At 42.8% G+C, this 27044-nt stretch overlaps 1 protein-coding gene across 2 annotated transcripts in view; it reads right to left on the bottom strand.

Annotated features, from left to right (window-relative positions):
- larp4b (La ribonucleoprotein 4B) overlaps positions 1-27044 on the bottom strand; it is a 134550-nt gene that overhangs the window by 90156 nt on the left and 17350 nt on the right. For both annotated transcript variants that reach the window (XM_070881592.1, XM_070881593.1), the window contains exon 2: positions 3325-3458. In XM_070881592.1, coding sequence (XP_070737693.1) covers positions 3325-3405 — 81 coding nt within the window. In that variant the 5' untranslated portion in view covers positions 3406-3458. The remainder of the gene's footprint in view (positions 1-3324; positions 3459-27044) is intronic.

Below are 27044 nucleotides of genomic sequence, written 5' to 3'. Positions count from 1 at the left end.
TCGTATCTGGCATGCGAACCATGTGGCCTGCCCAGCGAAGCTGGTCAGTGCTTCAATGCTGGGGATGTTAGCCTGGACGAGGACACTGATGTTGGTGCGTCTGTCCTCCCAGGGGATCTTGGAGACATTGTTGGTGATACATCTCCAGCGACTTGGTGTCTTCTGTACATCGTCCATGCCTCTGATCCATACAGGAGGCGGATATTACTACAGCCCTGTAGACCATGAGCTTGGTGGTAGATTTGAAGGCCTGGACTTCAAACACTTTTCCTCAGGCGGCCGAAGGCTGCACTGGAGGCGGTGTTGAATCTCCGCATCAACGTCTGATTCTGTTGACAAGAAGCTACCGAGGTATGGGAAATGTTCCACGTTGTCAAGGTCTACGCCATGAATCTTGATGACTGGGGGGGCGGGGGCAGGAGCAGTGTTGTGCGGCGAGGACAGGCTGGTGGAGGACCTTTGTCTTATGGACGTTAAGCAGAAGGCCCATGCTTTCATATGCCTTGGTAAATACATCGACTATATCCTGGAGTTCAACCTCAATGTGCGCCGATGCAGGCGTTGTCCGCGTACTGCAGCTCAACGACAGCGGTTGGGGTGATCTTGGACCTGGCCTGGAGGTGGAGTAGGTTAAACAGCTTCCTACTGGTTCTGTAGTTTAGTTCCACTCCAGCAAGGAGCTTGGTGACTGAGGTGAAGCATGGCAATGAGGAAGATTGAGAAGAGGGTTGGAGCGATGACGCAGCCCTGTTTTGGGTCTGCAATAGATCCTTTGATAAAGATCACGGCCTGCATGTTGTCGTGAAGCAGGCCAAGGATGTTGACAAACTTTTGGGGGCATCCAAAACGGAGCAGGACACTCCATAGACCCTCATGGTTGATAGTGTCAAGGGCCTTTGTAAGATCGAAAAAGGCCATGTATAAGGGCTGGCACTGCACCCTGCATTTTTCCTGCAGCTGTCACGCTGCAAAGATCATGTCCGTTGTGCCCCATAGGGGACGAAATCCGCACTGTGAATCCGGGAGGAGCGCTTCGGCCACAGGGAGAAAGACGGTTGAAAAGAACTCTCGAGACAACTTTCCCAGTGGCTGATGGCAGGGAGATTCCCCTGTAGTTGCTGCCGTCTGACTTGTCCCCCTTTTTACAGATGGTAACGATCATTGCATATCTTAGATCTCCCGGCATGCTCTCCTCCCTCCAGATCAGAGAGATGAGGTCATGTATCTGCACCAACAGCGCTTCTTCACCATACTTTCGCACCGCAGCAGGGATTCCATCCGCACCCGTAGCCTTGCTATTCTTGAGCTGTTTTATGGCTTTGGTGGGAGGGGTAGCAGGAGAAAGGGAAGTGTTAGTTTTAAATAATTTCCATTTAGGTTCATGTCACAAAATCTGGCACAGCGGCACAGGTTCTGAGCTTTATCCTACCAAGGAGTAGACGACAATGTGTGGCACTGCCTGTGCATGTCGTAACATTTTCCCTAGCTGTGCGCCACATGGTTTCTCCAGAACCTCTTCGGCCAGGCTCAAAAAGTTCCAAGCAATCCTATGGCGTGCATAGAGGATGCATAGTATTTCAACTATCAGCTTAGTGCAATGGTAGAACTCTCACCAGAGTTCAATCTCATTCCAGGCACTTGAACACAGTATCTGGGCTCAAATTTCAATGCAGCACTGAGGTTGAGGGGGTGCTGTTGTCAGAGTGCTGCATTGCAGTATTTCGGAGGAGACATACCTGCCCATTTGTTCTAGGTGGGTGTGAAAGACCCCATGGCAGTATTCAAGGAGCATGGGAGTTCTAGGTCTTGGCCGACATTTATCCCACTTCCAACACAAATCAAAACTGATTAACGGTCATTTAGCTCATTGCCGTTTTTGAGGTCAGTGTGCACAAATGGGCTGTTACATTTGCCGACATAATGGTGGCTAAACTTCAAATGTGATTCCTTGGCTATGAAGCCTCAGTCATTCCAACTCCATAAGTTTTTATACAAGTGCAAGTTCAAGACTCTAGCAGGTAGGCATTCTATCTATATTTGGAAATGCCGTTACATTGCAAATGGATCAATCTGTTAGCATCTAGGGTATAAATAGAATAAGAAAAATTATTTGCATTTATATAGTGCCTTTCACAACCTCAGGATGCTCTAAAGCACTTTACCGCCAATTAAATATTTTTTGAAGTGTAGTCGGTTATAATGTAGGAAACGCAGCAGCCGATATGCACACAGCAAGATCCCACAGGCAGCAATGTTAAGATGGTTGAGGGATAAGAGTTGGCTAGGACACTGGGGATACTCCCTGCTTTTCCTCAAAATCGTACCATGGGATCGTTTACCTCCATTTCAGACGACAGACATTTCATCCAAAATAAAAAAATTTTTGTAAAGATGACCACATAGAAAAGATGCTATTTGCAGTGAGAAAAAGACTTGCATTTATACGGTGCCTTTCATAGAAACATAGAAAATAGGTGCCATTCGGCCCTTTGAGCCTGCACCACCATTCAATATGATCACGGCCACCGGGCGTCCCACTTTTGGAGTGCAGTCACTGTTGTAACTGTTGATTTGCAATGAGTTCAATAGACATTGCGCCTTCAGAAGCAGAATTTAAAGCCAGCAGGAACAAATGGCACAATGGCTTCTGGCAGGTGATGAGGGCCCTGGTTTCTGCCAGTTGTGCCATTAATTTTGGCAGGATTTAAATTCAGGCCCTGAAAGTGAAGGGTCAGTGTTCTAACTCACTGCACCACACACCCTTTTTTCCCAGGTAACTTTCCAACATGGCCACCTTCAAGAGAGCAGCATTTCTAGATGACAAGTCTACAGCACAAGTGCAACAACTATTTATTCACCAATAGGCCAAGCAGAACCTTGGCCTGGGAAATAGGTTTTGTTGTGAAATAAACTGATTGTGGCACATAATGTACAAGCTTCACCTCCCATCTAACCCACTGCATGGCAGACCCAAATGCTCAAGTGACACTAGATACTGGGTCAAAAATAGGAAGAAAGATATTCCTAATCAACTGTATAGTTCATCACAACACACTAACAAGTTATTAGTTGAATTAAAGCACTTAGTAACAGGAAAAAAGCCTAGTAAATTTCAATTTTAACTTGATTTTTACTGTAATCAGGAAGATTTTTTTAAACTGACCCAAGAAATTCAACCCCAAACTTTAACTCTCATTTTGTCCACTCTGCCAATGGGCCTGCTCTGCACCTCCAGTGTTTCGGGGTATTGCAATTTCTATTATAAGCAAAGAACCATGCTGATCCAAATGATTAAATTAGCGACTTATGCTTCTAGAAACTTACCAGAGGGGAACTGTCTACAACTTCTTGCACTTGCTGCACCTGCGGTTCAGCCACAACTTTAGTGTCCTGGTCAGAAGTCATGAGCCGTCTGCTTTCTGGCTCCGTAGAGAGAATTTTGCTCGTCAGCAAATAATCTGTAAACCAAAATATACATGAGCAGTTGACTCAAATGTACAAATACATTTAAAACAGGATTTAATCTTAAATTTTATACATTTCTTTTTACATATCCTTATTCTATATAAAAGCAATAGAAGGGCAGTGTAGATTCACTATGATCTTAGCAGCTACAAGAAATTGCTGGTGTAAAGATTGGAGAAGTTCAGGCTTTTTACATCGTACAAAATATTAAGGGGTGACCGGATTAAAGTCATCAAGATTATGGCCCCAAGTTTCCACACGCGGCAAAACAGGCGCCCCTTCGAGCTGGGCACCCGTTTCTCGCGCCGAAAACGGCGTCTGAAAAAAAAAAAGCGCTATTCTCGAGCGCTTTGCAGCTCGATGTCAGCTTGGCGCGGCGCCCAGGGGGCGGAGCCTACCACTCGCGCCGATTTTGTAAGTAGGAGGGGGCGGGTACCATTTAATGAGTTTTTTTCGTGTCGGCAACCCTGCGCATGCACGTTGGAGCGTTCGTGCATGCAGTGTGAAGGAAACATTAGCACTCGGCCATTTTTGTAGTTGTGTGTTTAATTTTTAATATTTTTTAATAAAACCACATTGCCCCTCCATGATCAGCACTGAGAAGGCTGCAGGAAGCCTCAGAAGTTGAGGCAGCCGTTTCCCGACGAGCCCGACCGACGGCAGGAGGGCCTGCCGTCGGGAATGGCTGCCTCAACTTCTGAGGCTTCCTGCAGCCTTCTCACTGCCTCCTTCCCCCCCACCCCTGCCGTCGGGAATGGCTGCCTCCTCACTGCCTCCCCCCCGCTGCCGTCGGGAACGGCTGCCTCAACTTGAGGCTTCCTGCAACCTTCTCCCTGCCTGAAGCACTTTCACGCAGGTAGGAACATGGTTTATTTAATCTTTTCTTTGCTTATAAATTTTTATTCAGGTTGGAATTATTTGTATAATATTTGTACAAGTATAACTAAGGATTTATTGTAGAATGTAATGACTTCCCCTCCCCCCCCCACCTCGTTCCAGACGCCTAATTTGTAACTTGCGCCTGATTTTTTAATGTGTCGACAAGGTTTTTTCAGGCCTACAAAAATCTTCACTTGCTCCATTCTAAGTTAGTTTGGAGTACGTTTTCACTGTGGAAACTTTCAAATCAGGCGTCAGTGGCTGGACACGCCCCCTTTTGAAAAAAAAAATTCTGTTCCAAAGTGAAACTGTTCTACATGACTAGAACTGCAGAAAACTTAAATGTGGAGAATTGCGATTTCTAAGATACTCCGTTCTCCACCTGTTGCTCCTAAAAATCAGGAGCAAATCATGTGGAAACTTGGGGCCTATAAAGGGTTTGTGAGGTAGAGTGTGAGGGATTGTTTTTAAACTGGTCAGCAAGATGCCAACATGGTCATAAATATTCAAAATTAATGGGAACAGGAGAAAAATTGTGTTACATGTGGAATTCTCAGCCACAAACTGTTAAATAGAATCGATAAATGTTATAAGGGAATCAGATAGCAATTTTTTTTTAAATCAACGGTATGAGGAGTGAGCAGCAGAGTGGCTACATCATGGAGAAAGATGCCGATAGGCTTAATGGACCAAATGCTATGCTGCAACAACTTGGGATTCTCCATCAGCCCCATTACAAAGCAAATGGTTAAAAGAGAATTTACTGGTTCTGCTGCTGTACTTACTTCTTACCTGTTAATACTCAACAGCCCCTCTGTTTCATAAATCCATATATAAGCTCCATTTTAACTACTAATCTGTAAAGTACACATTCCCGGGCCAGAAGAATCTACTCCGAGTACACCCATTAAATCCTCTCTCTGATCAGTTTTACATCAAGGAGGAACGAAGTAACTACAATTTTGGGACTAAAAAGGTTAGCAGGGTCCTGCTCAGCAGCCATTAAAAAAAAGACCAATGGCCCCAATAAGAAAAGTACGTGATGAAGTTCCCTGTAAAAGGACAAATAACCAGAAATACATTAACTGCCTAGCAATCGCATAAAATTTTTTATTGAGATATGGGCGTCGCTAGCAAGGCCATCATTTATTGCCCATCCCTAGTTGCCGTAGAGAAAAATGTATTTACAATCAAGTAATTCTACAGGAAAACAATTCAATTACAATAGTGCACTTTAAACTTTTGTTGAGGTTATTTCTCACCACAGCCACCACACCCAATATTTCACGTGTTAATAGTGTAGATTAAAATGTTTTGCGAGGTTAAGCAAAAAGGTTAAATGTTAATTATAGCAATTTCTGTTGCAAGCTGCAAATCCTCTTCATCTCTCAGTAAGAAACTCAGTAAGTACTCGAAGTTAATGTGACTAAACGCGGATAAATCCCCTGGACCTGATGGCTTGCATCCTAGGGTCTTGAGAAGTAGCAGCAGGGATAGTGGATGCATTGGTTGCAATTTACCAAAATTCCCTGCATTCTGGGGAGGTCCCAGCAGATTGGAAAACTGCAAATGTAACGCCCCTATTTAAAAAAGGAGGCAGACAAAAAGCAGGAAACTATAAACCAGTTAGCCTAACATCTATGGTTGGGAAAATGCTGGAGACCATTATTAATGAAGCAGTAGCAGAACATTTGGAAAAACAAAATTTGGTCAGGCAGAGTCAGCATGGATTTATGAAGGGGAAGTCATATTTGACAAATTTGTTAGAATTATTTGAGGATGTAACGAACATGGTGGATAAAGGGGAAGCAGTGGATGTGGTATATTTGGACTTCAAGACATTTGACAAGGTGCAACATAAAAGGTTACTGCACAAGATACAAGTTCATGGGGTTGGGTGTAATATATTAGCATGGATAGAGGATTGGCTAACAAACAGAAAACAGAGTAGGGATAATGGTTCTGTTGGAGCGGATTTTTGGACATATACTTGATTGTATACGGGACCAAACATTTGTTTTATTTTCCCCTTTAAATTAATTTTTGTAAGGGACAATACTGATGCATTATGCTTTAAACAGTTAGACTTTAAGGTATGCTGGCCTTGAGTTAATGGAGATAGGAAAGTGAGATAATGAACAGTGGAGAGTTTAGTGCTGGGTATGTTTGTTTATACTGGTGTCAAAAAGCCTGCACTTGTTTATACTGCCCTGTCACAATGCAGGATGGGTTATATCAAAAGCTTAGCCTTCGATAGTCAAAGCTTTGTAGTGCTAAAGCATGTGTTGTAAAGTGACGTAATTTGTAAGATAAAAGAACTTCACTGCAGATACCAATTTGAGAAGTGGTTCAAAGATAGGGGTCTTTAACACTTCTCCCAAAGCTTTGTCTCCGATTTAATGAACCTCTCTTTATATATATTATACGGTCTCGGAAATATTTTTCCACAACAAAATGGCGTAGTCGGCAGGATACTGTCTGATCAGACGTGATCACTTAAGACAGTATCTGGAATCTGGTGTGAGAGACTAAAAAGAGAGGGGTACGGGCACGACGGGATAGTGTATAAGATACGAGTAAACAGATAGCGGGAAGAGGCTGACTAACCAGTTTGAGTTGTCCCTTTTGTAAATAAGGTCGGTGCGGAAGGGAACTGATCGATCCAACCTAGAGCCGAAAACTCCGGTGGTAAGGAAACACGCTAGCTTTGTTGCGAAGACAAAGGGTCTCCACAGAGTAGTCGTGGCCATGAGTATTACAGAAACAAAGGGAAACGTCCGAGACTGGCGAACATGGAAGGTAAGGAAGGGAATGTAAAACGCGGGCTGCCCGGGTCATTAATTAATTCCTATCATTAATTGTAACTTGCGTAATTACGTAATGCCATAAAAAAAGCTAATAGTGACTATCTTAAGTGACATATGGATCCAGCTTTGATGAATGAAGAGACTTTTGAGAGTGTCTATTTTGATTGAAGAGAGTACTCGAGTGATTTTGACTTGTGGAATGAATGAAAGCCTGTTTGGGAAGGTGTGGAGTTGCCTGCCTGTTTTAGCTCCACCCACTTTTTCCAAACAGAGTGAAATGTTTTTTTAACCCTTCGTAGTGTTGTCCTGTATGTGGGAAGTTTAAGAAACTGTGAACCTTATGGTATTACATTTTAAGTTAGAAACGAAGGTGTTGATATATTCGGATGATAAGTTACGGAGCTAGGAAATGCACAAAGGATAGGTTTGTTGAGTAAAAGATAAAAATACATGGTCCCGGTAGTTAAAAAAAAAGAATTTGACACGCTCACTTACTTGTCGAAAGAAAACATGCAATTGGGTTGAAAGACATAAATTTAGTTTAGGAATGAGATAAAGAATGCCTTTTAAAACGCTCCCATTTTCCTTTGTGTAAAACCTAGACACGAAAGCTTCTCGCTCAGTAAAAAAAAAGTTTTAAATTTAGAAATACTTCAGGGATCAGGTCAAACTCCTGGGCAAGTGGTGAGCTATCTGTGATGGTGTAAAAGGGACTTTTGAAAAAGGCTAAAACAGTAAGCTTTAGCAGTTTGGAAAAGAAAAAGATAAAGCAGGAAAAGGTCTCTGCCACAGGAACAGGAGGAGGGCAGAAAAGGGGGACTTGCCATAATACCCTATAAGACCTGAAGCTAGAACAGCGGTTGTAGAAAGGGTATCTTAAAAGAAAGGTAGCACCACTAACTCCCCAAAAAGGTCCAGGTAGGGAAATCCCAGGTCCTGTACCTAGGATACTGCCTCTCAAGGGGCTGAAAGAAATGCCCTCGGATAGGAAAAAGGCTGTCAAGGACATGCCTAGACCAGTAACGGTAAGGGGGGTGAGGAAGGTACTGGGCCTCTTAAATTACAGCCGGAACTTTATCCCTGATAAAAGGAGACCTATAGCCTATTACTCTACCACCGAAAGCCCGGTGGTGACTGGGTTATCCAGATGTATAGCCGCACTAGATTGCGCAGCTTGGGCGGTAAAAATTAAGCGAGCCTGTGGTGACGACTGGAAACATCATTCTCCACACTAAACACACATTGGTAGAAATGTTAAACACAGGAAAACTGAGAACCGTATCTAATATGAGACGGGCAAAGTGGGAAGCAGTCCTCTTAACACCCAACAAAGCGGTAACCATAATTAGCGATGTAGGAAACAACCCCGCAGAAGGTATGATGGGTGAAGGGGAACCCCACTTTTGCAAAGAGGTATGTGAGGATATAGAAGAGGATAGAATAAAAGACGCCCCCCTTCAAACCGCAGAACAAACCTAGTTTGTGGACGGCTCACGAAAATACGTAGAGGGACTACCTCGTACCGGATGGGCCGTAGTTAACCAGGATCTAGAGACAGTTGAATCAGGGCGAATTAATGGGGGGGTCGTCAGCTCAAGTGGCAGAACTGGTAGCCCTTACCCAGGCACTGGAATTATCAGAAAATAAGATTGTTAATATCTATACGGACAGTAGATATGCATTCGGGGTAGTACACGATTATATGACAGCATGGGGGAGACGGGGTGTTTGCGATGGATAAAGACATATTATCCAGGCAGGCCCATTAAAATGGGACACCAGCCCCGTCCATGGGGGCCATGGGAACACGTACAAATTGATTTCACAGGTCCTTTGGCCCCATCCCATGGAAAAAGATATTGCCTAGTGATTATAGATCAATTTACCCGGTGGGTGGAAGCTTTCCCCACACGTGATTGCACTGCCTCAACAGTGGCAAGGATATTGATCGAGCAGGTGATTCCCTGATGGGGAGTGCCTCTTCAAATAGATTCCGACCAAGGCACCCACTTCACTGGGGAAAAAAAATGGTAAAAATATGCCAGCTGATGGGCATAAAACAAAAATTCCACATCCCCTACCACCTGCAGAGTTCTGGAATGGTAGAGCGCATGAACCGTACCCTTAAGAACGCCCTGGCAAAGGCCATGCAAACGTCAGGAAAAACGTGGACAGAAGTATTACCCATTTTATTGATGAAGTTAAGAGCCACGACAAACCGGATTAACTCCTTATGAACTAAGACAGGAAGTGCGATGCAATTACCAGAGAACATCATAACAGGGGGGGCCGATGTAGGCCCATTAAAAGACAAAATAAAACGGTATGTTTTGGAAGTACTCAATTAAAAGGGATGCATAAATTAGTTAGGGACAATCAGGAAGAAAGAGACGCGGAAGCAGAGCTTACAAAGCTCCCTGAAGTCCCGTTGGCGGGAAGTTGCGTTATGGTAAGGGTCCTCCCGGGAAAACCGGGGTTTGCCTCAAAAATGGATAGGACCGTATGAGGTTATAATCAGCAGGGACACTTGTGCCTGCATCGATGTTAAAGGGAACGGACAATGGAAGCATCGGACCCAGCTTAAGGTTTTTGAACCAGCCGTTTAGCACACGTATTAGTTGTTGTCGGTCTATTTACAGATTGACAGCGAGAGATTCTTCAAAAGCAAGCCATTTGGCCATTTTGCCTTTGACGATTTGTTAATTATAGAGTAATAAGATGAAACTATATATTGCGATCGGTGCGATTATCATAGTTCGTGTTCGGTCCGGCCTGCTAGCTAGACCGAAACGAAAGTTACATGTGAATACCTTTTTGTACATGTCTTATGTTTATGCGCAAAATGAGAACTTCCAGTTGCTGGGTATGTTCGCACATCCCCATACATAGCAAAGGAGGCATCCCTTTGAGGTCAATCTCCCTTAACATTTCGGAAGTAGCAGAGTGGGTAATGCGACAAAACGGTACAGGGGAAGTAAATGATACTTGGAACCAGAGTGGGAATAAAGAAACGTGGAGATCGGGGGGTTACCTTTTGGATGCAGTTGACGGATGGTACCAGCCGGAATACAATAGGTCGGTCCGACTCCCGTTCCTGGTTTTGACCAACACCTCAGGAGTTGGAAGGCCCACCACTAACATTTGTTTCACTAGAGACCTGACTGGTGAGGAAACAGGTTTTGTAGCAGGATATAGCAATTGTACGCAATACTTTAACCTCACCAGGTGGAACATAATAGCCAGTGAAACAACAAACCAGGGGTTCTTTGAAATAGAGGGTTTGAAGAATCAGACAAGTAGCCAGGACTGGGACTCTAAGATTAGGTGGCGACGGGGGCTGAGAGAGAGATTGGGATCGAATCTAACAGCATACAACGACACTTATTTTGTTTGCGGGCATCAGGCCTACCCCTGGTTGCCTCAGAACTGGAGGGGGTCCTGTTATTTGGGATATGTGGTCCCTTTTGTCAGACGAGTACGTACTTTAGCAGAAATACAGACACCAGGTCGACTAAGACGAGATCTTACACCGGTAGAGGGGCTATTTGGGGTCATGATGCTCCCATTCGGGATAGGACGCACCATGGATGAATTACGTAACCTAGAGAGGGTACTGGAACAGAGAGTTAACGACACTGCTGAAGCAATATAGGGCATAGTGGCTGAAATGGTAGCCATACGCACAATGTGCCTTAATTGGAGCTGAATGTTGCACTTACATTCCCGATAATTCAGAAAACATAACCAACCTCGCTGATCACATAAGGGAGGTAAAGAAGTTATCCACAACAGCAGGAGGATCTGGCTGGTTTGACTGGCTGTTAGGGGGATCCTGGGGGTCCTATCTTATGCACGGAATAATTATTCTGGTTGTAATAATAATTACTTGCTGTCTGATTATCGGGTGTTTTAATATCTGCTGTAAAGTTATGATGGCTCGACTGATGCCAGTAGCCAGTGTAATCGCCGAAGAAGCACATCTGATGGAAATACCTGAAGACACCAAGGATGAAGAAACAGACGACAATGACACCAACCACTATCTTTGAAGGGTAGCCTAGAGCTACAGGCAAGGTGGACATACAGAACATCAGGGAAGTAACATACCCCAAAGGACGAATATATGCTATCATTGTGGTCATCTGGATTTCGTAAACATCCTCCAGGACCAAAAGGGGGAATATTGTTGGAGCGGATTTTTGGACATATACTTGATTGTATACGGGACCAAACATTTGTTTTATTTTCCCCTTTAAATGAATTTTGTAAGAGACAATACTGATGCATTATGCTTTAAACAGTTAGACTTTAAGGTATGCTGGCCTTGAGTTAATGGAGATAGGAAAGTGAGATAATGAACAGTGGAGAGTTTAGTGCTGGGTATGTTTGTTTATACCGGTGTCAAAAAGCCTGCACTTGTTCATACTGCCCAGTCACAATGCAGGATGGGTTATATCAAAAGCTTAGCCTTCGATAGTCAAAGCTTTGTAGTGCTAAAGCATGTGTTGTAAAGTGACTTAATTTGTAAGATAAAAGAACTTCACTGCAGATACCAATTTGAGAAGTGGTTCAAAGACAGGGGTCTTTAACACTTCTCCCAAAGCTTTGTCTCCGATTTAATAAACCTCTTTATATATATTATACAGTCTCGGAAATATTTTTCCACAACAGTTCATTCTCTAGTTGGCAGCCAGTAACCAGTGGCGTACCCCAGGGATCAGTGCTGGGACCCCAACTATTTACAATCTATATTAATGACTTGGAGGAAGGGACTCAGAGTGCAACGTAGCCAAGTTTGCTAACAATACAAAGATGGGAGGAAAAGCAACGTGAGAAGGATAGAAAAAAAATCTGCAAAAGGACAGACCGACTGAGTGGGCAAAAATTTGGCAGATGGAGAATAATGTTGGAAAGTGAGGTCATGCACTTTGACAGGAAAAAAAAAATCAAAGAGCAAGTTATTATTTAAATGGAGAAAGATTGCAAAGTGCTGCAGTACAGCAGGACCTGGGGGTACTTGTGCATGAAACACAAAAGGTTAGCATGCAGGTACAGCAAGTGATCAGGAAGGCCAATGGAATCTTGGCCTTTATTGGAAAGGGGATGGAGTATAAAAGCAGGGCAGTCTTGCTACAGTTGTACATTGTATTGGTGAGGCCACACCTGGAATACTGGGTGCCGTTTTGGTTTCCATATTTAAGGAAGGATATACTTGCTTTGGTGGCAATTCAGAGAAGGTTGACTAGGTTGACACCGAGATGAGGGGGTGACTCATGAGGAAAGGTTGAGTCGGTTGGGCCTCAACTCAGAATGAGAGGTGATCTTATCAAAACATAAGGTTATAAGGGGGATTGACGGGGTGGATGCAGAGAGGATGTTTCCACTGATGGGAGAGACTAGAACTCGAGGGCATGATCTTAGAATAAGGGGCTGCCCATTTGAAACAGATGAGAAATTTCTTCTGAGGGTTGTAAATCTGTGGAATTTGCTGCCTCAGAAAGCAGTGGAAGCTGAATAAATTTAAGGCAGAAATAGACAGTTTCTTAAACAATAAGGGGATAAGGGGTTATGAGGAGCAGGCAGGGAAGTGGACCCGAGTCCATGATTGGATCAGCCATAATCGTATTAAATGGTGGAGCAGGCTCAAGGGGCTGTATGGCCTACTGTTGCTTCTATTTCTTATGTTCTTATTTGTTGCTTAAACATTTTCTGCTTTTCTTATTATTTCTAAGGAGATTATGGGATAGAAGGGGCAGTAGCAACATGGACACAAAGTTAGCTAAGAGATAGAAAACATTTATGGTGAATGGTTGTTTTTCAGACTGTAGGGAGGTATGCAATGGTGTTCCCCAGGGATCAGTACGAGGACCATTGCTGTTTTGATCTACATTAATTACTTTGACTTAGGGGTACAAGCAATGTTCCCTCTAATTTTATTTTTTTTTTTAAATTGGTTGCTCGGCCCCTGGAACGGGCTTCCGTGGCCAATTCCAAATTCCACACATGCACTGTTTTTCCATTTAAAAGCCAGTGAGCCGGCTGCGCAACTTAATGGGAACATTGGGTACTGCGCATTTTTTTTAAGTTTGCACATGACACAAAACTTGAACGTGTAGAAAACAATGAGGAAGATAGTAATAGACTTCAAGAGGACATAAGACAGGCTGATGGAATGGGCAAGCATAGGGCATATGAAATTCAACTAGCAAAGAGAGAGGATACATTTTAGTTGGATGAATGAGGAAAGACAATACAAGCTAAATGATACAATTTGAATGGGGAGCAAGTAGGGAAAGACCTGGGGTGCTTGTGCACAAATCTTTGAAGGTGGCAGAAACATAGAAAATAGGAGCAGGGTAGGCCATTTGACCCCTCAAGCCTGCTCCACCATTTAATATCATGGCTGATCTGATCATGGACTCAGCTCCACTTCTCTGCCCGCTCCCCATAACCCTTTACTCCCTTATCGCTCAAAAATCTGCCCATCTCCACCTTAAATATATTCAATGACCCAGCCTCCACAACTCTGGGGCAGAGAATTCCAGATTTACAACTCAAGAAGAAAGTCCTCCTCATCTCAGAATGGATAGCTAGCTGGCTTCAAGACAGAAAGCAGAGAGTAGTGGTAAACGGTAGCTATTCAGTGGCAGAAATGGATAGTGGTGCTCCACAAGGATCAGTGCTGGGACCACTGGTGTTCACAATTTATAGTAACTAGTTAGACTTTGGAATCAAAACACAATTTCTAAATTTGCAGACACCAAATTGGATTGGGACAGTCGATGCTGAGGAGGCCTGCAACAAATTACAGGAGCATTAATAAACTTGGAGAATGGGCATATAATTGGCAAATTAATTTCAATACTGAAATGCGAGGTATTACATTTTGGTAGGAAGAATACGGAGGTCATTTACTACTTGGAGGGTACAAGTCTAGGTGGGGGTAGAAGAACAAAGGCATCTCCGAGTACAAACACACAAATCTCTAAGTTGCGACACAGGTGAGCAAAGCCGTTTAAAAAAAAAAGCGAACCAAGCACTAGGGTTTATTTTTTTTTTAAAAAGAGGGATAAAATTGAAATATAGGAAGTTATGCTAAACTTGCATCGAACCTTGGTTAGACCACATTCAGAGTACTGTGTACAGTTCTGGTTGCCATATTATAGAGGCACTGGAGAAGGTGCAGAGCAGAAATGCAAGGGTATATATATCAGGAAAGGATGAACAGGCTGGGTCTCCTCTCTTGAAAAAAGGCTGAGGGATGACCCAAGAGGCCTATAAAATTATGAAAGAGTGGAGAGAGAGAATGTTTCCACTTGTGGGGAAGGGCATAACTAGAGGCCATCAATACAAGATAGTCACCAAGAAATCTAATAGGGAATTCAGAAGAAACCTCTTTACCCAAAGAGTGGTGAGAATGTGGAACTTGCTACCACAAGGAGTGGTTGAAGTGAATAGTATCGAAGCATTTAAGGGGAGGCTAGACAATTCTGGGCAGCACACTTTAGCAAAGACATGGGCTTTGGAGAGTGTGCAGAAGATATTTACTGGAATGGTTCCAGGGAAGAAGGATTATCTGGAGACGCTAGGGTTGTTCTCTTTAAAAGCAGAGAGGAGGAAATTTGATAGATGCGTTTAAAATCATGACTGCTTCAGATAGAGTATATGAAGTGAAACAGTTTTCAATGGCTAAAAGGATCAATAACCACAGATTTATGATTGGCAAAAGAACCAGAAGCAACAGGAAAAAAAACAAGGGGTTAGGATTTGGAATGCACAGCCTGATAGGGTAGTGGATACAGATTCAATAGTGGCGTTCAAAGGGGAATTGGATAAATACTTGGAGAAAAAACTGCAGGGATATGGGGAAAGAGTGGGGGAATGGGAGTCAGTGGACTGCTCTTCTAGCCGGTGCAAACTTGATGGGCTGAATGGCCTCCTGTACTGTACTGTAATAGTCTATGATTCAAAGGCTACACACTACTAGCAGATGGTGGTGTGTTTCTGGCCAAGATAAATGTAAAGGCAAGAAGAAAAATTAGATATGGCGGAGTAGCATGCCTATGAGCAGAGCTTTCTGTCTTCACTTTCCAATAACAGCTACACTTTCAATCCAAGAACTTAATTTGAATGCAGATCAAACTAAATGTAGTAAAAATATGCACCTTTGAGTCATAACTAAATTGAAGTAAATGTACAGTTCCAAGTCAAATAGCATGAAGGATGCTTGCTTATGGATAACAAAACTATACCACTTATGTTGTAACGAAAGTAGAGGCCAGATGGAAGATTGCTAGAAGTGTGCAGCATCAGATAAATGTTTCTTCATTCATCTCCATGCAGAAATAAATGAGATCTTTCCTCATTCTATTCACCCCAAAAAATCCTTATCCTCACCTCAACAGTCCATCTGAAGCCAGCCTTTCATCTATAGAATACTTCACTAAAACAAAGGCTAATTTACTCCGTTTTTCCCCTGGACTGTGATGACCAGCTATTGATTCTGTCGATGTATGGCCAGTGTTATTGCTTTAAAAAAAAAAGATTCGATGTAGAATTAGCAATTTGATCTTAATACATTGTCTATATTAGAATGATAGATGGTTACAGGACGGAAGGCGGCCATTCGGCCCATCAAGCGCTCACTCACCCACCACCCCCCCCCCCCGCAATTTTTTCTCCTTCGGGTACTTATCTAACTCCCATTTGAAAGCCATGATTCAGTCTGCCTCCACCACACTTCCAGATCCTAACCACTAGCTGTGTAAAAAAAAAAAGTTTTTCCCTCGTGTCACCTTATCTGTGTCCCCTCTGGCTCTCGAGCCTTCTGCCAATGGGAACAGTTTTTCCATCTACTCTGTCCAGATCCCTCATGATTTTGAACACGTATCAAATCTCCTCTCGCTCTTCTCTGCTCCAAGCAGGAGAACAATCCCAGCTTCTCCAGTCCATCCGCATAACTGAAGCCCCTCATCCTGGAACCATTCTTGTAAATCTTTCTGCATCCTCTCCAAGGCCTTCACATCTTTCCTAAAGTGCTGTGCTCAGAATTGGACACAATACCCTGCTTTTTATAGGTTCATCATAATATCCACACTTTTGTACTCGTTACACCTCGATTCATGAAGCCCAGGATCCCCTAAGCTTTTTTAACTACTTTCTCAACCTGCCCTGCCACCTTCAACAATTTGTGTACATCTACCCCCAGGCCTCTGTTCATGCACCCCCTTTAGGATTGCACCCTTTAGTTTATATTTCCTCCCCTCATTCTTTCTACCAAAATGTATCACTTCACACTTTTCTGCATTAAATTTCATCTGCCACGTGTCCACCATTCCACCAGCCTGTCTATGTCCTCTTGAAGTCTATCACTATCCTCCTCACTGTTCACTATATTTCCAAGTTTTGTATCATCTGGAAATTTTGAAATTGTGCCCTGTACACCCACATCCAATTCATTAATATATAATCACATATGATGGTATGAGAACTGACCAGTGGGGAACACCATTCCTCCAGTCCAAAAAACATTGCAGCCAAAAAAAGAGAGCAGCCCAATGCACCAAAGGGCAGAATTCAGTTTGGGGGAAAATATCTGAAGCTTGAATATTAATTGTGCTGCAGAGACCACAGAGGCATGCTTCCTCCCGTTCCACACACAAGTCAGGCAATGCAAGAGGCTCACTTAGCCACTATCAATTTTTAAAAAGCTATGCTCTTAACTTACCATCTACATTTTCTGAACTCAAGTCATGCCACAAAGTACACCAGTACACTTCTCAACAGAAATATTTTCTCACAAATCACTGCTGAAAATCAGGGCCCTCACAAATCTGAATCAAAATCTGCAGAGACTTGGTCCTGAATTTAAAACAAACACTTTGATTTGAACAGTGAAAAGCACTACAAAATTATTCTGCCACAAGTAAATGCCTTCTGGGTGCAGGTTGTATACCATACCTCCAATTCTGTGACCAACTCTTAACCATAATTGCAGTCAGTATGTACATTGCTTCACCTGAACCCAGAGTCACATTTGAAGCACGAAAGACTTAGTGCTCTTCATATGCCAATATGAAACCTCCAACTGCAAATGCAAGTACAGATTAGTGGCAGAAGAGGTCCTCAAAAATGAGAGATGAAAAACTACACCAGGAAAGCCATGCTTGTGACGTTCTGATGGCCCTGCTGAAAACCCACTGCATGAAAGTGTCCTAATCATTAGATAATGACAATACTGGTTCTTACTCAGAACCACTGTTGAAGGGATGGAGTACAAAAGCAGGGAGGTGTTGCTGCAGCTGTATAAGGTATTGGTAAGGCTGCACCTGGAGTACTGCGTGCAGTTTTGGCCACCTTACTTAAGGAAGGATATACTAGCTTTGGAAGGGGTACAGAGACGATTCACTAGGCTGATTCGAGAAATGAGGGGGTTACCTTATGATGATAGATTGAGTAGACTGGGCCTTTACTCCTTGGAGTTCAGAAGGATGAGGGGTGATCTTATAGAAACATTTAAAATCATGAAAGGGATAGACAAGATAGAGGCAGAGAGGTTGTTTCCATTGGTGGGGGAGACTAGAACTAGGGGGCACAGCCTCAAAATACAGAGGAGCCAATTTAAAACCAAGTTGAGAAAGAATTTCTTCTCCCAGAGGATTGTGAATCTGTGGAATTCTCTGCCCAAGGAAGCAGTTGAGGCTGGCTCATTGAATGTTTTCAAGTCAAAGATAGATAGATTTTTAAGCAATAAGGGAATTAAGGGTTACGGGGAGAGGGCGGGTAAGTGGAGCTGAGTCCACGACCAGATCAGCCATGATCTTATTGAATGGCGGAGCAGGCTCGAGGGGCTAGATGGCCTACTCCTGTTCCTAATTCTTATGTTCTTATGTAAGTTGCAATACCCCAATGTCATACATTTGGTAAAGCAGACTGGATTTAGTTCCATCTGAGTGGGGAAAAAAATCAATTGTTGTTGTTGATTGTGACTACAATGCTGCAATCAGGGCTACATTTTCAATCGTCTTTCAATCCAAGATGCCAGTATACAGGTTTTAAATCAGTAAAACATTAAGCTCTTCACTGTCAATAGTAATACTAAGCACGTTAATTTTGTAGAACAGAAGTGTTTAAAACTACAAGACATGAATGGATCTTTCCACAAAACAATTGTTACAAGAGTGTCAGTTTGACCACTACAAAAATACATATTTGCTGACCAGAGATTTTGCTACTTTACCACTAAAAGTCTGCACATAAATTATACATAATATTTTTTTTCTTATTCCTTACATTCATAGGGTAAGGGCCAGTCTTGGCTCAGTGGCAGCATCATAGAATTTTACAGCACACAAGGCGGCAATTTCCCAAAAGGTTGCAGGTTCAAGTCTCACTCCAAGATGACACTAGTACAGGTTGCACCTCTCCAGTACATTAATCCAGAAACATCTGTGGTTTGGTATCAGTTCCGGCGTGGATGGTGTTCTGCTTTGCCACGCTGTTCAGTGAGGAGTGATTGCAGACAATGACTCAATGCTGCACAGTGGCCTTCTGCGCAGCACATGAACAGAAGGCTTCCTGGTCATTGGTCCCAACTGCATCACAGTGACTGGATTGAATAGAATTGCACGAGCACAGAAACCGTGCAAACCCAGCTTCGGTGTCGGAACCAGACAGCCGCCTCCATCTTGTTTAGAACTGCCTGGAGCCACGACATTAAAGAAAACAGCAGTAAACCAGCACGGGGGGAGGGGGGAAAGAGCACGAGAGAGCGAGACACAAGTTTCACAGCCGGAGCTTCGCAGAGGCGTTCAGGGGCCCGGGTGCTGACATCAGGTACCGGTAAGCCTAGGCTCAGCTTAACCGCCCGTGTTTCGGAAAATTCTCTGTTCCGGCACCGGTCAAGTCCCGAGGGTGCCGGACCAGAGGTGTCCAAACTGCACTCAAAGGCAAATGGAATGTTGGCTTTTATTGCAAGGAGGGGGGGGGGTATAAAAGCAGAGAAATCCTGCTACAACTGTACAGGGCATTGGTGAGGCCACACCAAGAATAGTGCGTCCAGTTTTGGTCTCCGTATTTAAGGAAGGATATACTTGCATTGGAGGCTGTTCAGAGAAGGTTCACTCGGTTGATTCCAGAGAGGAGGGGGTTGACTTATGAGGAAAGGTTGAGTAGGGGGCCTATACACACTGGAGTTCAGAAGAATGAGAGGTGATCTTATTAAAACTTCTAAGATAATGAGGGGGCTCGACAAGATGGATGCACATAGGGGAAACTAAAACTAGGGGACAGTCTTAGAATCAGGGGCCACCCATTTAAAACTGATGAGAAATTTTTTGAGGGTTCTAAATCTATGGAATTCTCTGCCCCAGAGAGCTGTGGAGGCTGAGTCATTGAATATATTTAAGGCAGAGATAGACTGATTTTTGAGCAATTAGGGAGTAAAGGGTTATGGGGAGTGGGCAGGGAAGTGGAGCCAAGTCCATGATCAGATCAGCCATGATCTTATTGATTGGCAGAGCAGACTTGAGGGACCAAATGGCCGATTCCTGCTCCTATTTCTTATGTTCTTATGTACTACGGAAGTTCTACATTGTTGGAGGTGCCGTCTTCTGTATAAGACGTTAAACCGACGCCCTGCCCGCCTTCTCAGGTGGACACAAGATCTATGAGGATCAGTGGCCTGGCCAACATTTACCTTTCAACCAAATGCTATTAAAACAGATTATTTGATCATTTATCTCATTGTTGTTAGTGCAACCTTACACTTCAAAAATACTTAATTGGCTGTAAAGTGCTACGAGACCTCCTGATGTCACGAAAAGCACTATATAAATTTATTTTATACAATTTATTTAAAAGGAAGAGCCAAAATAGATGATAACCTCCTTTTATTTTACTTGAATGTGAATGTAGTAGCTCAGTTGAAGCCATGATCTCCTTGATAACAGAACAGATAAAAATACTGTTAAGATGCTGGGATAAGTTTCCCTGTCAGGGGCTGCATGTCCAACAGAGGTCACACCTCCAATTACCTCAACACAATCCCGTAAGGTATTTTAAAAGCTTTGTCTTCAGCACATGTACACTTAAAACTCTCAACCCTGCTCATAAAAGGAGAGATTAGGCTAGCAAACTGCCCTCCCACCTCGAGATCAGTGAATTGAAGTAATTTTTGTTGGGCACAACACTGAATTAAAAGTAAGAAAATGCAGGGCAGACAGCATCTGTAGAGACAGGTATGCTAATGTTTCAGACTCTGTCAACGATAAATTAGAGAAGAGCAACATTTTTTAAACAGAACAAAGGGAAGAGGTAGGGAAACACAAGAAATAGAATGACTGCTAAAGTGCTTAAATGGAAAACCAGAGACCAGTAAATGACAAAAGTGATTAACAGGAGACAATAGAAGGCATAATGGGAGAAATTGAAGACATACACAAAACAGAATACTTGAATAGCTGCAGTGGAGGAGAAGAAAGCTGGTGGATTTAGCAGGAAAAACTGGAAAAGCAAAGGTCAGTGTTCCTACATTACAGGAGCCTTCGCCAGAACTGGAAAAAGTTAGAGCCAACATAAAAAATGGGAGTAGTAGGCCATACGGCCCCTCGAGCCTGCTCCGCCATTCAATAAGATCATGGCTGATCTGATCATGGACTCAGCTCCACTTCCCATAACCACTTATTCCCTGTCTATTTCTGTCTGAAATTTATTCAATGACCCAGCTTCCACAGCCGAGGCAGCGAATTCCACAGATTTACAACCCTGAGGAAATTTCTCATCTGTTTTAAATGGGCGACCCCTTATTCTAATACCATGCCCTCTAGCTCTAGTCTCCCCCATCAGTGGAAACATTCTCTCTGCATTCACCTTGTTAAGCCCCCTCATAATCTTAAACATTGAGAAGGTCACCTCTCAATCTCATTCTTCTGAATTCCAATGAGTAGAGGCCCAAACTACTTAACCTTTCCTCAAACCCCCTCCCCTAACTTTTTTCCAGTTCTGACTAAGGGTCATCGATCTGCAACGATAACTGTTTCGCTCACCACAGATGCTGCCTGACCTGCTGAGTATTTCCAGCATTTGCTGTTTTTATTTCAGATTCCAGCATCAGCAGTATTTTGCTTTTGTTCAAAAAGCACTTCATTGGCTGTAAAGCACTTTGGGACGTCCTGAGGCCGTGAAAGGTGCTATGTAAATTAAAGTCTTTTTACTTTTTTTTTTAAAAAGCAGGAAAATAAGTTGACAGAGTGCAGATCACCCCACCAGTCAGTTCTGACAGAGGGGCTTAATGCACAAGGAAGGTGAAATGGTGATATTCCTGGAGCGTCGTTGGAACAGTAAGTCAGAGACGGAAAGGTCAGAGTGGTACAGGGAATTGAAGTGGAATGCATGGAGGAGTTCACAGGTGATATTAAACTAGGGAGGAGTTGAGTATACAAAGCAACTATAGAACAAGCTTGACAAAATTTGCAAGCAAGTTGAACCAGGTCAGATGAAATCCAATATATTTAACTGAATTCGGAGGCAAACATCAAACGGAGTACACAAATGGTGAACGAGCAGAAGTGACTGAAAGATCTGGAAGTGATGATTTAACACTTGCCATATCCAGTCATTCTACAACAATTAGCAAAGCAAAAAAAAATTGAGCTAGATTACTTAATCAGTAGCGTCCAAGTCTGAGGGAATTACGCTGAAGTTTAGTGTGATCAGGTTGCAGAAGGGGTTTATCCAAAAGATGGCATTTTCAACAATGCAGCACTTCCTCAATACTAGAGCATCCAGGAGGATGCTGAGCACCTAGAGTCTCGTCGCCGAGAACATGCAGAAAAACAAGCGCAGGCGGCGGAAGGAGCATGCAGCAAACCAGACTCCCCACCCACCTTTTCCTCCAGCGACTGTCTGTCCCACCTGTGACAGAAACTGTAGTTCCCGTATTGATTGTACAGTCACCTGAGAACTCACTTTTACAGTGGAAGCAAGTCTTCCTCGAGTTCGAGGGACTGCCCATGATCAGCCTAGATTGTGCTCTGAAGTTCTGGATGGGAGCTCAAATCCACTACCTTCTGACACAAAGGAGTCCACGCTACCATTGAGCCAAGCTTTGTATAACCCTTTTTCAAAGAACTGTATTGAGCACAGCTTTCTTTATAGTCCTCTTCTGGTCCTATTCCAAAGGGCTGTATAGAAAAGGACTACAACAGATCAGTACAGTAATGAGGGAGTGCTGCATTGTTGACACCAGGCACGGTCCTGGCCTGCAAGACCATCAGCAGGCCAGGGCCATTGGAGCAGCGTGCGGCGGCATACCACTGCAGGGAGCAGCGCGTGCTGCTGCAGGAGGGAGATGGCTATAAAGCCAGGTCGCTGATTGCAGTGCAGGCAGGTACAACAGGAGGGGCGAAGGAGTGGCAAGAGTCCGTAGAGGGAAGTGACCGGGGTCCAGGAGAGGCGTGAATCTGGGGCCCAGAAGAGGAGGGGGTCCAAGGGCAGCATGGGCCAGCCCACACTGCGATGTGTGCACGTCCTCAGTCTGTGCAACAGTGCTGGTCTTCAGTTAGTTTTGAGTAAACCTTGCCACTGGACCAAGACCTAGCCGTCAAGCCCATGTGGTGGCTGGTGTGCAACACCCACCACACGTTAAAAAAAAATCCAAGCACAGGCATCTTCCACTCTTCACGACGTAGTTTGGGATCTGGAATATTAGGTCCTTCATTGAAACACCTGTGAACTCATTCCCTTTTTTGGCGTGGAAGCAAGTCATCCTCGCTTCAAGGGACTGTCTATGATGATGATACTTCAGAAGTACTTCATTGGAGGTAAAGCGCTTTGGGACATCCATAGGTCGTGAAAGCCACTTCAGACATTCATTTATATTGCATATTTCACAACCTCAGGACGTCCCAAAGAGCTTCACAGCTATTTAAGTATTTTTTGAAGTGTAGTCACTGCTGTAATGTAGGATAAATGTAAGTCTTTTTCATTTTATATTCAAGCAAATGTCAAATCTAGCCATGTTGATAATCCACCAGTGGCCTGCTAATGTTATTAGAATACAAGCTATCCAATTTAACCAACTGTTTATGAAAAAAGACAAGTCATTTATATACTATCTTGTGTCTCAAACATCCCAAAGCATTTATATACAGTTAATTGAAAGCTCATTTAGGAAATCTTGTACCACATTATAAAATGATTGAAGAACTGCATCTAGGGGCACATTATTACCCCATTTAATTCCAACAATGGACTCTACAAAATTATAAAAACAGTACATTTGAAGAGATTCAAATCTATAGTATATTACTCTCACCCACCTCCTCACACATAAACGTGACCCAGTTTCACAGCAACGACAAATTGCATTATATAGCTCCTTTAACTTAATTCAAAGTTAGTGCAGCAAGCAAGAATGGTTTATGTATATTACTTTATCAACTTCAAATAATGATTACATAAAAATTTCAGGGATACCAGCTTTGTTCCCAATAATGCTCCACAAGCAGTTAATTTCTTAAAACTTAACCTTGTGACCTTAAATCATGCTTTCTATATAAAGAGGTTAATTAGCACATTAACTACTTTAGTTCAAAGTCTATTTCCACTAATAGGTAGGCAAGAAAATCCCACCCCCCCTACTTTGGTCCAAGGTTTGCCGATATTATGCATTCATGGCCTCTAACGGTGAGATCATGAAACAATCTTGCTCACACATTCACATTATCTATTCCTCTCCATTTTTAAACCGGAACAGTGTCCCACTTGATCTTTTCTCCAATTAAAATAGGTTTAAGTTCTGAAATTATCCTCCTCTCTTTTCAATGTATTCTCTCCCCTCAATCTATCACAACCCCTTTGAAGGCAGGTTCACGATATTCAAATGTGAGCTACACAAGGAATCTTCCTTCTGTGAATGGTCAATTAACCTGGAATCCTCTTCCACTATGCTAATGACCAGTTTGCTGCTCCAAAATGCAAGAGTACATTACTAAACTTAATTTGCCAATCCTTAATTCACCCCCTTAAATTGATCCACATTTTTCTAGAGGTGGTCGTCTTTAATTGCCATTTAGCTGTACAGCTTGATGTTATCATGCATTATAAAATTACTGCATATGAATGAGTCACCAGAGCAGATCTAAATGCTGCTTGGTTCCCATTTTCTCCATTTACTACTTCAGCTTTCGAATGAAATGGCAGTAATCAAATCCAACCAAGCGATCTTACCACTCATTTCATGAGCCTCAACATTCTAAGCCTTGTATGTGAAACTAATCAAGAAACTTGGAAAAAGAAACATTCAATTATATTCTCCAGATTTCCCTCAACCAGGTTAGTTATCTGTAACCTGTTGCTTCTACTTCTGTGCTATTCTTGAGCCATTTCAGCATGGCAACACTCACTGGAGTCAAAGTAATGAGCTCAGGTGGAAGATAATCAGTTCAGTTATGATGGATCTCATCCTGCTGTACTGGAAGCTACATTAACACTAAATTATCAGCATTAAAGAAACTAAAATGCACATTTGATGGTTGTCCTAACTTTGCAGTACCAGCCCTGAAAGAATTAGTAGCTCTACAGCTAAACAAGACATAATTATAGATTTTAAGATGGTTTCAAGTCAAACGCATTTAGACTCTATCTGTACTCGTCTGATCAAATACAAATAGCTTTAAGAACTACCACTAATTTTCAGTGAAAGTTGTCAATTTACTCCTGGGGTATAAAAATTGAGTGTTTGAACTGTGCCCAGAAATTATATTTCATGAACTACAGCAAATGTAGGAATTGAGGCAGAATAGTCTGCACATATTTTTAAAAAAACAAATGAACTTGCACGGTGCCTTTGGCCTCAGAACATCCCAAAGCATTTTACAAACAACCATTTATTTTTGAAGTGCAGCCGCTGTCATGTAGGCAAACATGGCAGCCAATCTGAACACAGCAAAGTCCCAGGCACAAAGTTAAATGACCAACCAGGCAATTGGCTTTAGTTTCATCATGCCTTTTGAGGGAGCTATTATGTTGGCCACAATATCGGAGAATTCCCCAGTCTTAGTGGCATGGATTTTATTCAACCATGTTTAATGTGGTCAGAGGTGTCACCTCCAAAAATGAATTTACTCAAGATTATACGGTCGTGTCAGCAGAGATTACATGCTCACATTCTCAGTGCATTATGAAAAGCATTCGGTTTCTCTGACTGACCCAAGCCTAAACAATACAGGATCAAAGCTAGGACAGTAATCTAAATATCTGCATCCTTTCACATATATTCCCTTCATCTCTAGTGAAGGTCAATTCACTTCAAATTTTAAACTCTGTTTATTCTAACAAAATGCACAATACTGTTTGAAGTTTCAATTTTCAGTTTCTCCCCCCATACCTATAAAGTTAACAAAGCCACTCCCAAAAATTGCCAGAAACAGTCAACAATGTTAGGGACAGAGTAGAAGGTTGCAGATTCAATTTGCACTCGAGAACTTGAGAGATATGCAGTGTACTACAGAAGGAGTGCTGTTTGTTGGAAATGCCATCCTTTAAACTGGACATTAAAATGGAGGTTCCATCTTTCTGCTCAGGTTGATGTTAAATAAAGACTTGCATTTCTGCAGCATTTTTCACGACCACTGGATGTCCCAAAGTGCTTTATAGCCAATGAAGTACTTTTGAAGAGTAGTCACTGCTGTAATGCAGGAAACAAGGCAGCCAATTTGTTTCCAGCAAGCTCTCTCAAACAGCCACGAGATAATGACCAGATTATTTGTTTTTAAAGTGATGTTGATTGAGGGATAAATATTGGTCAAGGCACCGGGGAGAACTCCCCTGTTCTTCTTCGAAACAGTGCCATGGTATCTTTTACGTCCACCCGAGAGGGCAGACAGTGACTTGATTAAACGTTTCAAACTGAAGATCTTATGGCACTAAGAAGCGGAAGTTCTCTCGTGGTCCTGATCAACAGGACCGAAACCACAAAGAACTGAAGTTCATCAGTGATGCTTGTGGAAATTTGGTATGTGGGAAAAATGGCTGAAATGCATGCATATGCACAAAATGGATGACAAGATGATCACAGAATCAGAAATTTATGAGCGAAGGAAGCTATTCAGCCCGTATCTCCACCAGTCAAAAAAAGCTATCTAGTTTAATCCCACTTTCCAGCACTTGGCCTGGAACCTTGATGTTTATGTCACCTCAAGTGCATATCCAAGCAGTTTTTAAATGTGATTAGAGTTTCTACCTCTACCACCTTTTCAGGTAGCAAATTCCAGACCCCCACCAGATACATCAGGCTTCGCTTTAGTGCCCCCACAGTCAAATAGCCAAACTGCATTTCCTGTCCAGACTTGCTCAACAAATATCAGGGGCTTTCAATACCTAAGCTATCGACTGAAAAGTCTCAGGATTCTGCCAGTTAGCAAAAATACCAATTTAGAATTTAATCATTCTATTTTGTTCCCAAGACTTGCCCAAATTCTAGCTCTGGGATTTGGGGAGAGTGGCGAAAGCTCCAAGAACCACAACAAAAAAGCAACTATTTCCTATGCCAAAGATGTCTAAATCCAGCAATTCATACAGCAATTCTGTTAACCACCTACAAACTAAACAGACAGTTGAGAACAACATGTTCCCAATTGCATCTCCCATGGCAGAGACACAACAGACCAAAAAACCTCATCCATGTCTTTGTTACCTCTACACTGGACTATTCCGACACACTCCTGACCAGCCTCCGGCTTTCTACCCTCCATAAACTTACCAAAAACTCTGCTGCCAGTGTCCTAACTTGTACCAAGTCCTGTTCAGTCATCACCTGTGTTCACTGACCTACATTAGCTCCTGGTTAAGCAAAGCCTTGATTTTAAAATTCTCATCCTGCTTTTCAAATCC

This window comes from Pristiophorus japonicus, chromosome 5 (genome assembly GCF_044704955.1).
Source record: "Pristiophorus japonicus isolate sPriJap1 chromosome 5, sPriJap1.hap1, whole genome shotgun sequence".
Classification (NCBI taxonomy): domain Eukaryota; kingdom Metazoa; phylum Chordata; class Chondrichthyes; family Pristiophoridae; genus Pristiophorus; species Pristiophorus japonicus.
Note: the sequence above shows the minus strand (reverse complement) of the source record. Positions and strands in the feature narration are given on the sequence as shown.